Source organism: Protopterus annectens, chromosome 7.part0 (genome assembly GCF_019279795.1).
Source record: "Protopterus annectens isolate FY-2018-M chromosome 7.part0, PAN1.0, whole genome shotgun sequence".
NCBI lineage: Eukaryota > Metazoa > Chordata > Ceratodontiformes > Protopteridae > Protopterus > Protopterus annectens.
Window position 1 is genome coordinate 816,072,932 of NC_056739.1, and position 15,218 is coordinate 816,088,149.

General features: G+C 38.1%; 1 protein-coding gene across 1 annotated transcript in view; it reads right to left on the reverse strand.

The window, feature by feature from the left end:
- The window catches only part of LOC122806107 (actin-like protein 6B), a 298,586-nt gene that overhangs the window by 43,096 nt on the left and 240,272 nt on the right, over positions 1-15,218 (reverse strand). The window contains exon 12 of the mRNA XM_044076345.1: positions 12,177-12,257. Coding sequence (XP_043932280.1) covers positions 12,177-12,257 — 81 coding nt within the window. The remainder of the gene's footprint in view (positions 1-12,176; positions 12,258-15,218) is intronic.

The following is a 15,218-nucleotide window of genomic DNA, read 5'->3' on the forward strand; positions in this document are numbered from 1 at the left end:
GAAATTGTTGAGTATCCTGAATTCTAGCTGTTATCAGGACCAATAACCCTTTTAGTCTATGTTCTAAATATTCTGAAAGGGGTTCAGTCAATGAACCCCTTCCTGCCACTATGGGTCGTTTTGGGGGATTATCCAATCTCTTATGTATTTTGGGAACCATATAAAAATATTGTGAAACCAGATAGTCTACCAAAAGCTGTCTCATAAGTTGTGAAGTAATAATATGTGAATCACAAGCTTCTTTTAGAAACCTGTCAATCTTGTTTTTATATTCAAAAGTAGGATCAGTAAGATAGCCAAACTCTACGATAATACTTGATTCATGGAATGTTAATGGTGTTCAAGATAGAAAGAAACAGAACTTAATTATGCATCTCACTTACCAAAACAAGTCAAACATTATTTTTCTCCAAGAAACACATATGACTGACGGTCAGTGGGACAAAGACAGAAAGAAAGGTTAGATTAAACAAATTATAACAGCAGGAATAAATACGGCCTCAAAAGGAACTGCAGGCATAATTAAAAAATCCTATCAGTTAAATGAAAATAAAATTGAGTAAAAAAAAATCCTATTGGGGTAAATCCTAAGATACAGCTCAGATATAAATGGTAGATGGTGTACTCCCATATCAAAACACCCATAGTTTTCATAAATGTCTATGCACCATGCTCTAATCAACATTACTTTATGTATGACATCTATAACTTAAATTACTACTATATAATAAGGGTGACTGGAATACTCTCATAAACCCTCATAAAGATGGATCCCACAAAAAACAGAACAGCTGTGCCGTTTTTCATTTACTTGTTTGCGGTTTGGCACAGAGACCACCTTCTTGTGATTCACATATTATTACTTCACAACTTATGAGACAGCTTTTGGTATTTATATATATATATATATATATATATATATATATATATATATATATATATATATATATATATATATATATATATATATATATATATATATATATATATATATATATGCACACACACACACACACACACATATATATATATATATATATACACACACACACACACACACACACACACACACACACACACATACATATATATATATATATATATATATACACACATATATATATGTGTATATATATATATATATATATATATATGTATATATATATATATATATACATATATATATATATATATATATATATATATATATATATATATATACAGATATATATATACAGATATATATACATATATACACACACACACACACACACACACACACACACACACACACATATATATATATATATATATATATATATATATATATATACATACAAAGAAGGTGGTCTCTGTGCCAAACCGCAAACAAGTAAATGAAAAACGGTACAGCTGTTCTGTTTTTTGTGGGATCCATCTTTATGAGGGTTTATGAGAGTATTCCAGTCACCCTTATTATATAGTAGTAATTTAAGTTATAGATGTCATACATAAAGTAATGCTGATTAGAGCATGGTGCATAGACATTTATGAAAACTATGTTTTTTTTTATATGGGAGTACACCATCTACCATTTATATCTGAGCTGTATTTTAGGATTTACCCCAATAGGATTTTTTTTTACTCAATTTTATTTTCATTTAACTGATAGGATTTTTTAATTATGCCTGCAGTTCCTTTTGAGGCCGTATTGTTTCCTGCTGTTATAATTTGTTTAATCTAACCTTTCTTTCTGTCTTTGTCCCACTGACCATCAGTCATATGTGTTTCTTGGAGAAAAATAATGTTTGACTTGTTACATTCCATGAATCAAGTATTATCATAGAGTTTGGCTATCTAGAAAATTTTGTTTTTTAAAAGGTTTTGGGTAGGATTTAAGGGTGCATTAACTGGGAAAATGATGTGTATATAAGTGGCAACAGTTTCTATCCACTCAACCTTAGTGCCTAACCACTTATCCCCCTGTGATGTTATAATAAAGTAGTTAGGATTAGCTTGATGTTTGCATACTATTTCCCAAGTAGTAATTGTGTTGTGTAGCGGGGGGATATACAACAATAACTTTTTGTTTAACCAAGTATCTTACAGTCATTTACAGCTTCAAACAAACAAAAAAAAAACTACTCCTAGAATGTATGATTTATATAGTGTTTAAATCTATCAACAGAGCTTAACTAACAATTTAACTAATAATGTCTACAATGATCAAAGTTAAGCAATGGTGATCTTATGAAACGATTGTTGAAGGTACATAACCTATTTACTATTTCGAGCTGTGAAACAGTTTTTTTTTTATTTGATCAATATTGTCTATGTATAGTGAAAGAAAGTCATAAAGGGGTTAATGAACCCTATGATAATGTGGATAACATTTTTCCTTTTTTTTCTTTCTTTTCTCTTTCCTTTTCCTCTTCTTCCCCTTTTCGTTCTATTTTTTTTTCTTTTTTTTTCTTCTTCCTTTTCCTTTCTTCTCCCTCTTTTTCCCTTCACCCCCCTCCCTACCAAAAGTAGTAGGTAGAAGTCTTGATTTGCTGGAGAGCCAATAGCTCTCCTTCTAAACTAATAATAATGGGTGTATATTTACACTTTGTTGACGTGTGTAGTAACTACAAGTAAATTATTTCTATCTTGGTTATAATTTTATGATAGTTAAACGTACTGGTGGCCTGCGAACTGTTTCCAAACAGAGAATCTTGCTTCATATATAAAAATGCTTTTAAGCACAATTCTGTGAAGAATAAGTTGTTACAGGTCTGATTAGACCTGTAGCTGAATGCTTCCCATTTGACGTACATCTGATCTAGTACCTGTTTTAGCTATTTAGACCTCTTACCTAAAATAACAAAACAGATTGCCTTGATGACCATTTTGCCCATCAAAAATACCAGCCTTTTTGAGCTCATCTTGAAACTTTAGATTTTTTGTTGTTTGAATCTGAGGGCTCTTGCTTCAAGTCATTCTCTAAAATTTGGGTCCTTTAACTGTTGCTAAGACTTTAACTTTAAAACAATTTTCTCCATGGTGCCATCTTTCTCTTCATATCATTTAGCTGATTGTTTCCTCTTGAAAATCTAGTAGGAACTCTTGGAAAGTCTCTACTATAACTTGGAAAAAGGAATGTAGTACTGTTAGATAACTAAATGGAAAACCATAACCAATGATCAACAACACAATTACATCAGACACACTAGAGGCATGTAGGCTGAAATGTTGGGAGAAATATAGCAAGACAGCTCATTGTTTTGGAAGCAGACTACCTGAGTTTTGAGGGAAAGAATCTGGATGTTCAAACTTGAACTTTTAGCTCTAGACACAGTAACAAGGAAAAAAAAGTTCTTGTGAATTAAAACACATACTGCAGATGCAGCAGGGATTATATTCCTGCTGCTGTACATCACAGACTGTATGTCACAATACTGCTAAAACAAGAACAATTTAATGTTTCATTCACAGCTGTTGTAAGGTACAGGACTCAACCAGAAAATAAAAATGCCCTACCCTAGCCAGGATAGGTGGCAACCCTGTCTGATTACTACAAAGGAAATGTGGCATTATTGGATGGTCTACCATTTGCTGGTTGGCTGCCTTTTTACTAGTGCTTCTAATAGTGCCTCTTGAAAATTTCCTAAAACAGATACAATGCAGTTTAATAGACTAATGAAACAATGAATGAATAATTGAATGAAACACACATTGTGAAACTCCTATGATGTACACAACATAGCTTCTTTGTCATATTAGTTAAGACACCGATTTTCAACAGTTTGATATTCTGTCAGATTTTTATGGGAAGGAGGTTGACTATCAGGCATACTGCAGTTCTGTCAAGAAAATATTCTCTAATGCTAGTAAACAGGAGGGTCAACTACAGGCTGAGGAAAATCCACTTATAGTAAATCATAATATTTTGCTTGGATAGTGGAATTATACTCTATTCCCAATGAAACAATTCTTTCATTCTGGTTATAGTTTCCGAAAAAAATAACTCTTCGGGGGAAATGCTTCCTCTGGTGTACACACTGAGAAAAAAACAGTCTAATATCTGTCCTTCTGACTGAAATTCAGGATGTGAAACAGAAGAAAATATTTTCTTTTAAAATTTAGTATGGAATCAATGTTTAAAGAATTAAAGGCTTGACATAAGCTCTTAGCAAAATCCAGCCAATCTCCCCCATTCATCATGTGTGAAACAGGAGAAGCTTAGCTTTCTGTTTTCTTTTTCTAAAAGAACCCATATAAAATGACTGATCCAACGATGGGACTCTGCTCCAGGAATCGGGCACCTTTGTTCAGCTCTGCAGTAAAACCTTATCTGCTCCCTCATCCAAGACCAACAAAAGTGGTTCTTCCTTGCATGAGGAGGACAACCCAACAACTGAAGATTACATGCCAAATTCTTGATTTTTAGCTGCTTCTCAAAGAGCAAAGCCAGTGGGATTGAGAGATGATGATCATGAGTGGTCCAAGGTACCTGTTTGGCCACAGCAGAATTGTTCATCAGAGGCTGAGGCATCCTGGATTCTGGCTTGACTACTGAAGACTTGCATAAAACTTATTGTAGACAGGGAGGGAAAAATCTAAGAACATGAAGCCTGCTCCAAGTTCAAGCCAGGAAAGGTACCTAATAAGCAGGCAATGGAGCCTTGAAAAGTCTGTGAATCTCCAGATAGAAATGACCACAAACTTGGTGCCATCATAAACTCCCCAAGGGAAACCAAGATCATCCAAGAGAACCAGTCCCAAACAAATAGCTGGTGTCAAAGCCATGGACTAAATCAAATGTCAAGAAGTGAATAATCACATCCTTCATCAAGCAAGACTACTCTTGTAATTATCACACTGACAACATACCCTTGAAAATTGATTCCATAGTTAGGAATCTGGGAATCTATGTTGACAATGGAACAGTCCTTTGATCAACATGAATCCACTATTGTAAGGAAGTCATATTTCATCGCGCAGCTCATATCTAATATTATTGAGTCGAGGTCCAGGGATGTGATCATTCCACTGTACTCTGCATTCATTAGGATGATCATTGAGTATAATGCCCCTTTCAGTAGGTACTTGCCCAAGCACTTGTCACAACTAGAACAAGCACGCTTTTCTCACTAAAAAATTCAAGGGAGTAAATTGTAAAAGCTATGCAGACCACCCCAGAGCTTTGTCCCCCTTCTCACATTATACAGGCTACTGAAAGCTCACCTCAGCCTTGCTTATATAGCTTCAACAAACCCAGTTCTGTTAGACCTATTAGACATTCTCAAGTCCAATAATATCATAAACACCCACTTGAGAGATTTCATTTTCTTTTGCAAAATAAATAGAACATGTTGAAGGGATAGGTATGCATCACACAGAATCCCACTTCTATAGAATCGTCTTCCACTCTACATACAGCAAAGTACTTCTCTCTGTCTATTCAAATATAATTTGGACAAATGGATGGGCAACAGGAAACTCACCCCTTATTTAGAACCTGTCCCTCATGGATATGGAAAACTAGTAAATGTCCTAACATATCCTTATTTGGCCCATATCTGGGTTATTTGTATGCAAAATATAAGTGTTAAGAACTTCCATGGAAATGTAAGGCTACAGTTCTAAAGATCCTCACAAATCAGTAGCCTTGTAAGCACTTATGAACCTATAAATTCTGATTTAAAAAACATTTTCTTCCAAACAGGTACACCTGACAAAAAATAACATTTGTGAAGTAATGTTTTGGGTAACAGCCTCTAAAAGCACAATTCTTAGCTTAAAATAATCCTTTCTGCATAAAAATATTTTTTTGCCAAACATTTTGCCAAAGAGAAAGGTTTTTCTCAGAGGAGTACTTATCTGCCCAGCCTTGGTGAAGCACTACCTGACCGTCGATCATTCAAAACCCATGGAGAGTGCACACTTTGACAGCAAGAAAGTTCTGAAGGTTTGGATGATGAATATTTACTTTATAAGGTCTTCCTCAAGCCATTCAATGGTTAGGATGCATGGAAGGGGTCCTAAACCTTAGGATGGCCAGTTGTCATATCCTTGACAGGATATAATCCATATATCTTAGGCGACTGCAACAATGATCTAATGATGAGCATCAGAAGGCAGATATGGGGTTTGACCAAACACAAACTGATGTGGACTATAGCTACAGACATTCTGCATAGGATTTTTTGCCATCAGACTGCAATATAATGCTGTTTCTCAGTTACATCCACCAACCTTTACTCTTACCATTATTTTTTAGTTACTGATGTCTTTCTAGAACCCATGTTCCACGGAATATATGTTGCTGTGATCAAAGTTTCAGTAGTGACACTCTGTAGAATATCTCTAATTACTTGATTACCATAACTAATCACCAGAAAGTATGAAAATTCTTTCTTAGGAAGAGGTTGGGTTTAGTGCTACTTTTTACTAGCAGTGAGAGTAGGAGCAGAGGGGCATCGATTCCTGAAGATCTCTTATTGGGCAGTGTGTGCTTGGCTTCCTGGATTAGTCTGGTTGCTGTTTCACTCAGAACCTCTTCAGTTTAAATTCTTGACCACTGTGCAACATGGTGCTCTTGTGTATGCTGTCCTACTGTACGTGTTCCAAACTGAATCTACCACTAGAAGGCTACAACAAGCCTATGGGACCTATATCCCCTGACATCCGAGATGGGAATACTGATCATCAAAAGGCCTGCAACCCGCTGCTTAGGAACCTGTTTAGGATTAGTGCTACTATTTTGCAGGTTTACCTTTGAATGTTCGACAGCAACATCTTCAAAACTGTTGGCGCGAACTGCAAACCGAGAAATTCTGAAACCACGAAAACCGAAGCACCATATTCCAAAATCTTGCCCCCTTTTTGACCCATGGTAGCACTTGTTTCAGTGGTGGAGTGATCGGAAATGTCGAAATTCAATATTTATTCATTTCAGGAAGTTGGCTCTTCGGTTTTCGTGTAAACGGTTTGCGGATGTGCACGTTCAACGAATGTGCTTTCACACATTCAAAGGTAAACCTATTTTGCACCAGCTGAAAGAAGGAAAAAAGGACATTGATTCCAGCTCTGGTGTTCCCAGCATTACAAGTCATGATCTTATATACCAATATAATTTCCCCCTGCCTCTTCTGATCCCAAGTAAAATGGGCAAAAACTTTTCGAGTCTCTGTCACACTCCTTCCTCTCCATCGCACAGTTCCCTTTAACTGTACGGCCTCCACTATTCTAAAGGTGTGGTCTGTCCATCTCTCTAGACAGGATGCACTTTGTAACTTCTGGAGTTCATCCACATCACACTGCCCTTGATGATACTGGAAGACAACTGAGACCTTTTAGCACATCATAATGGTGTTTATGGGAGGTGGATGGGGCACAAAGTTGGACAAGTCTGCATATTTCATTTTTGACAGCTTGCAAGTCTGTATGTGTGTTTTATATATATATATATATATGTATATATATATATATATATATATATATATATATATATATATATATATATTTATGTATAGAGAGAGAGAGAGAGAGAGAGAGTGAAGACATGATTTCTTCTTAATTCCAAAGAGATACGGGATATGTAGCAAGTGTTAGATCTAAGTGATCCAAACCTACACCCCTTCCAATTTTCCTGTCAGTCTCCTCTATGTGGGACCAAGCCAAATGCTTTGCTGAAGTCCAGACAAATGATATATACTTATGCTGCCCTATCAAGTTTGCTAGTTATAAAGTCATTAAAGTAGATCAAGTCTGACTGATAGCTCCCTTTGATAACAAACGTGCATCTGCTGCTGTACTGGAGATTGCTGTCATCAAGAAACTCTACCATCCTTCCACTCAGTATTTTCTTCATGACTTTTCCTGCCACTGTTGTTAAGCTGATATGGCCTGTAATTTCCTGGACTTTTCCTGCTCCCCCTTTGCACAAGGGTATGAGAGTTCTCTGGCAATTCTACACCAGCCAGTGATCTGATGAAGATGCCACCAAGGGTCTGCTGACAAACTAGCCAGACTTCTGAGGACACTACAAGGCAGATCATCTTAGCCTTGTGCTTTAACAACCCCCTTCCCCCAAGGCAACCAGTTTTCTCATCTCCTTCTCCCTCTCTTTTTACCCCGATGAATGTTATGTCCACTATTTTCCCCATTCTGGCCTGTCTCTTTTCTTATAGTACCATCCTTCTGAATGTTTTCTCTTCAGACTCTATTTCCCCTGTTGCTTTCCCAGGCCATTCTAGCTTCCCTGGACCTAAAGGACGCCTATCTTCATATTCCTATTCTCTCTGTGTTTAGGAGTTTTTTTTGCATTTATCTGATCTTTCTCTCATTTTCAGTTCTCTACTTTGCTCTTTGGGCTTTCTACAGCCCCAATGGTACTCATCAAATGCCTAGATCCAGGCTTCGTGGCATATAGATTTTTCCCTATCTGGATGACCTCTTGCTTCAGGCCCTATCCCATACCAAGCCAGTGCAGGATCTTTGTTTTACCCAGCTTCTATTGCAAAGCCTGGGGTTCATGGTCAACTTTCAGAAGTCAATGGTGACTCAGGACCACATCTTTCTAGGCTGCAGGATCCAAACTGTTCCAATGCTAGCCTCTCTCCTTTGGCTTGAAAAGTGGATGCCATGTCTTTCTCTTGGAAGGGAATGTTCCTTTATGCCTTTCTTCCCAAGGTCCTTCACAAGCTCAACGTGGACACTCCAAAAATTTTGTTGGTGACTCCCTTCTGGCCCAAACAGCACTGGTTCCCCCAATCCAGGGGCAATCATCACAAGTTACCTTACTGCATGAACCTTCTCACACAGGACAACAGATCTCTCCTCCACCCTCACTTTTCTACTCTTGTCCTGACACTTTGGATGATAGGATTTTGATTCCTTTCTGACAGCAATTTTCTGAGGAAGAGTTTAGGGTCCTGTAGCAGGTCAGGGAACCCAATACCACAAAATCATATATGCCCAAGTGGAAGAGATTTTCTGTCTGGTGTCTTACATATCACCAGGAACCCTTTTCAGTGGAGATTCACTTGGTTCTTTCCTACCTGTGAGAACTGCTACATGCTGGCTTAGCATATTCTTCACTGAAAATTCATTTGTCAGCAATTTCTGCCTGTCTTCCACTGAGCCCTCCTCGGACCTCTAGATCTGAAGTCAAGCAATTTCTGAAAGGCATCCTTAATATCAGACATGCAAGAAAGCCTACTCCTCCTCCTTGTCTTAATTTTGTCCTTGAAAAACTGACACAAGCTCCTTTCAAGCCTTCAGTTTCTTCTTTGCAACACTGCACCTGGAAGACTGTTCTAATGATTGCTTTAACGTCCACCTGAAGAGTTTCTGAACTCCAGGCCTTAATGGCAGTGCCTCCTTTTTTGGTTTTCATAGAGAGAGGGTGTCTATCGATAAGAATCCTTCTTTTATGCCCGAGGTGGTTAATGAGCTGTCCCTTAATCAATCTATACAGCTTTCATCATTTTTCTCTTCTTTGCAGTATGCTAGTGAGAATATTCTTCATTCCTTGGGTTTGCATATACAGCTCAAATGTTATTTAGACAAAATAAAGGCCTTTCATAAATCTGATAAATTTTTTTGTTTCTTTTCATAGCAGCACATTAGGTTTGGCAATTTCTAAGCAAACTATCTCCTTCAGGATTTCCAAGACTACTACTTTTTGTTATACTTTTCATGGCAAACAGTTGCCTGCTTCTATTCAGGCTTATTCTACTAGGGCAGTGGCTTCCTTGGGGGTGTTCAAGGGCTTGGACATTAACTCCATCCTTGAAGCTGTTACTTGGTCTTTGCTTCAAACATTCACTAAACATTACAAATCGGATCTCATTTCCAAAGCCAGGCAAGATTTGCTAAGGCTATCCTTCATGGGTTTGTGAAGGGCTGCTCTTTGCCTTCCTCCTCCCTACCTTCACAGTAGCTTTTGTACTCTCCCAGAGGTGTTGAATACTGCAATTGCAATATGGAAGCAAGCCATACTGATAACTGAGCATATTATCTTAGCACATGCAAAAGAAAGGGGATTTAGGGCATTGACATGGGTAGCATATCCCCGTCTTCACTGTTGCAGTATTCACTCCTTCCCTCCTACCTCCTTTTTCTTTTCTTCTTTTACCATGGGTGGCATTTTTTCCTGGCTGAGAGGTTCTTTTTCTTCTTGCCTTCCTATTTCTGGATATACATGTTCTCCTTTCCATTGGGGGGGGGGGGGGTCCTGGTTCTCCTGGGAAACTTCTGGATTGAGAGTATACGTGCATCACTTTTATGCTCTACACTTGCGCAGAGAGTGTACTATGCTCCAAGGTAATAAACTTTGGTATACTGGCAGGATGTTGGCCTGTCACTGGAAGGAGACCCTAGAGGTGACGAATACTGCAACAATGAAAAGAAGGACATCTACTGTTATGTATGTTCTTTTGTGTCATGTTCAACATCTGCCATCTCTCCCCAGCAATGCCTGCCCTTGCTACCCATGTCAGTGCCCTAAGTCCCCTTTCTTCTGCATGTGCTAAGATAATACTCTCAGTTATCAGTATGGCTTCCTGCCTTTTCATGCTACTTTCTGCCCTTGATTTTCAGTGTTGGCCTGCATTTGCCTATAAATCCATTAAAAGTACCTTATTTTTATGTATAGACATATTCTTGCCAGATGGAGATCCTTAAATTCTTGTTTCTAAGCTTTTTTCAATCAGCACAACTTATCTGCCATCTTCCTTTATGCCCTCCCTTTTCATCTCTAACCTCATTCTTTGGCCATCATGACATGTCAATCCCTTCACAGTTTCTTCTTCTCCTTATATAGGGGTTCATTCCCTGGCTTACTCATTCCTTGCTCTCACAATTCCTAAGCTGATGGGAATTCCTACTACAGCTTACTATTCCTTTAAAGTGAGCTTTCCAGCAAGCCAAAGACTACTTTATTGGAGTCATGCATGCCTGTACAAAATGTCTTCCCATTCCTACACCAGTGATCATGATTCACAGCATGCCACTGTTATTTCGGCACAAAGTTTAGCACAGTGCTATGGATCATGTCAGAGGGATTTTTCCTTGTATGGATCATCATCTCCAAGCATATCATCTTTGGAACAATTTCCAACAACTCAGACCCTTTTTTCACCCTGTACAAGGGCACCCCATCATCTGCTGATTGAAGACATCCATCATTATGATTCTCTTCTCTGCACATGTTGATTCTTCTAGAGTTGTCATATCCAGTTTCTACAACTTGTGGTCAATACACTGAAGCTAGCTACTGGGGGTCCCCTAACAAGAACATCTCCATCAATTCCTCTTTTATCCTATCTTCTGCAACCTCCATCACTGCATACACATCACCTCTTCTTGACTATATCTCATAGATATCCTCCTGGATATTTTCCATAAATGGCCTACCCTTCAGCGAAAGATGTCCAACAATCCAGATAATCTCTCATATATTTTAACATTGCTCTCATTCTTAAACATGCTTAAAAGTTCAGAGTAGCCAAGATAGGCAAGAAGAGCTGAAAATTATACCTTGGTATGTTGATGTTGTTGTTGTTTGTCTTTCGGCTTTTCCCGGTTAGGGGTCGCCACAACGGAACTCTGGTCCGCTAATGATTGGCAGTAGATTTTCACGAACGCCGAGGTGCCAGCTCAACGTCCAACCTTCAACGAAGGCACGCCCATTTACGCATGTCTTTCAAATGCCACCCAACCGTGGGGAGGACATGCAGACTCCACACAGAAGGCACTCTTCGCACTCCAGCCGAGAATCGAATGGGAGAACCTCTTGCTGTGAGGCAACAATGCTACTGCTACACCACTGCGGAAAACACCTTGGTATGTTGATAAGGACAACTAAATTATATGTGATACTTTTAATAACATTCTAAGTAAGGAGATTGCAAAAGTTATATTTATACCAAGGATATTTTTAAACATTATATACACTAGGTTGTGGTGCTTGTGATAATAACCTTAGTAATTAGGTTTTAAAAATCGTATCCTGTTGTACCAACTACACAAAATTTATTTCTAAACAATGCATGCAATAAGTTCAGTCATTCTAGTATGTACATTCCTTTGCTCCTCCCCCATTTACTCACAAAACTTTATCTCATGACTTTGCAAGTCCTTGTAGTACAAGTCACTTAGCTTCTTTTGTATAGTTCATAAACTCCAGAAAAGTATAAAAGGGAACTTACCGGTCTGATATCAATATCACACATCCCAATGCTTGTAGTAACTACGTGTCCAACAGCCAGCATTGTGTTTCCAGACAGGCCCTAAAATTTAAAGACAGAGCTGTGATAAAACATCAAATACATCATTGCTAAGTAATAGGAGTTTAACATGTTTCTGCTTCATATCAAAGAGGAATGTCCTTATCCTAATAAGTATGGGCATTTTAAGGGCTTGTACCCTACTCCCACCCTCCAGATGTTCTTTCTACCTTACAAATGAATCTCGGACCCCAATATTTTCAAATCAGTATGCCTGTTAACAGAAGATTGATTGTACTAGCACATAAAATGCTACAAGCAAATATTTAATATAAGATGTGTGAATGGCTGCTTTTGCAGGCGCTCTGAGATCAGTCAGCAGAATAGTGAGATTGTGCAGCTGCTAACCTGTCCTATGTATGTCCTGTCAGTGGACAGTACCACAGAATGGGTACTGCTTACCTGTCCTGTGTATGTCCTGCCAGTGGACAGCACTGCAGAATGGGTGCGGATTACATACATATGTACAGCCATCACTGGACAAGGTACAATACATTCATTGATAGTTCCTGACTGGTTATGGGTGGTTTGTAAAACCCATTTCATCAACAGCTTTTTTCTACAAATGTACAGAAAAAACAAGTTAAATAAGAAGTTTGCTTGCTCTGAGGATCATGCCCCCACTCCTCCTTGTGCACCAGGCTGGATAAATTAGCCCATGTCACAGAAACAGGCTGTTGATAAAACACATTTTTGAATGCACATAAAAGTTAGTTTTCTAGACTCTTAACAGATTATTGTGCCCAGAAGCCCCCACTGCCAATGTAGTCTATTCTGTTCAAATGTCACCCACCTAAGGCATAAAGACAAACACACACAAAATTATATAACTATGTGTTAAAAAAAGCAAAGCATTCATTAATTTTCCATACTTGTTTGTCAGACACAGAAAGGGGAACTGAGGCCTACCCAGACGATCAACATGCATAATGCACAGAACTCAGACACACGCAGACTAACACACCTATCATTAATGGGAAGAGCATCAATTCATCTAACCAAGTGTTACCTAAGATATGAGAGGAAATGGGAGTGAGAAAAAAACTCAAACGAAAGAAAAATGACATGCAAACTTCACAATGATAACACTCCAGAAGGGAACTACACAACAGAAGCAAGTACCATGAGAGAGCAGTGCTAACCGTTCATCACTGTACCCCCAAACAAAACAGTACGAACAAAGTACAAGTCTGTCACACTCAAAACAAAATATTAAAATTTTAACAGAATCAAATAAACATTCAAATAATAAAGCTTCACTGTATCTTAAAAAAAAAGGCATCACAAAATCTTACATAAATCCAAAACGGGTTTCAAATGTACTTCAGTCTAACAAAGAAAGCTTAAACAAATACATCCACATCTTAGAAATCTGCAAAACAATGTTTAAGAATGAGGAATAAACAAATAAAACCAAATGTACAAAAGTTATGTCCTTACTGGAATGTTAGATTTCTCTGGCCAGACACTGAAATGATAGGACTGGCACCTTGCTGCTCTCTAGTGATGGCAACAAACTCAATTTGTCTCAACCTCCTCCTTACTCACAACCCCCTGCTCATGCTGCATTCTCCAAATCTTGTTCCCACCATGTCTCCCTCTTCGGCTCAAATAATTTTCAGTAATATTAAAAGTTTTTTGGACAGCTAATTGCTTATTTTCATCTACTGGCTATTATTCAGTAGTTGTTTACCGACGGGAGTAGTTAGATTGCTTCTTTACCACTTCATTTACTATTTTTTTTCTTAATTCATCTCCTTTTGTATTTCACTTCCATTCCCCTATCTTCAATGTCAACTCTTGGGCCGTTGGCCTTTTATGTTTTTTTTCAGTTCTTTCTTCTACGCTGATTAGTAGTTAAGCAATACCATAAGTTACAGTTGTTGGTTTTCTTGTCTTCAACACTGGAGAAAGAAACTGATAAACAAGGATTTAAGAAAAATGCAAATCCTGTGGCCACAAGACTGCACTGCAGGATCCCCATGAATCTTGTCTGGTGTGTCTTGGGGTGTTGCATTTAACAAGCTACTTGCTCCTTATGCATACATTTCAGTATCAGGACTTTAGATGAACATAAAAATAACTTGATGGTGAAAGGCCTTCTGCCACTGGATTGGTACTGACTGCATCTTCCTCAGCACCAACACCAGTTAAGGACAAGGAGAAAAAAAGGAAAACTGAAAGGCTGAAGATCAACCTGTATTAGAAAAGCTAGCAAACGTGTCTTCTCCGGCAGTTTCTTTTTTCTGAAGTTGGCACTGTGGTGACTCCAAACAAATCTTCTTCTCCTTCAAGGTAGGAATCTTCGAGGCTTACAGGGGCAGCTATGCCCCAGAGGCATTCAGGCAGTTTCTCATCTGAGAACTTTAAGGACAATTTCAACAAATGTAAATGCCAACACTAACTTTGTCAGAACAGGAACTGAAATTACAGCCACTTATGGAAACTAAAGATTTCATTCAGTAGACCAATCTTGATGTAAAAACAACATGTTTGCTTTAGTAGCTGCTCCTGTGATAACAAGGTACCATTTCAAAAAGAATGGAGAGTCCCAACTGCACCTTTTTACAACACTGCTCAGTTAATCTCTGATAAATTACCAATCAATTAAAAGCCCCTCTCCCACACACAAGCAGTAATTGCTGGAAGAATAAAATGGTTAATCACAAATTTCCTCTCCGCCAGGTGTTGTACTGGCAATAAGTAACAAAGCTCTTCTTAAACAGTGCCTTCTATATAGTCTTTGCTAATAGTGCTTCATTGTACAAACTACAGTCACAGTGCACATTATTCGAACCTCATGGTGATAACGTCTCAATTTTAAAAGAATTTTTGCTTCTAAAATGTTCAAGGTCTCAACAAAGTCCCCAACCCTAGGTAAATCAAACAGTAGCCAGAAGAAAAACACAAACAAAAATCACGTATATTGCTGTTATGCAGTTAGAATGTAAAGCAATGGAATTT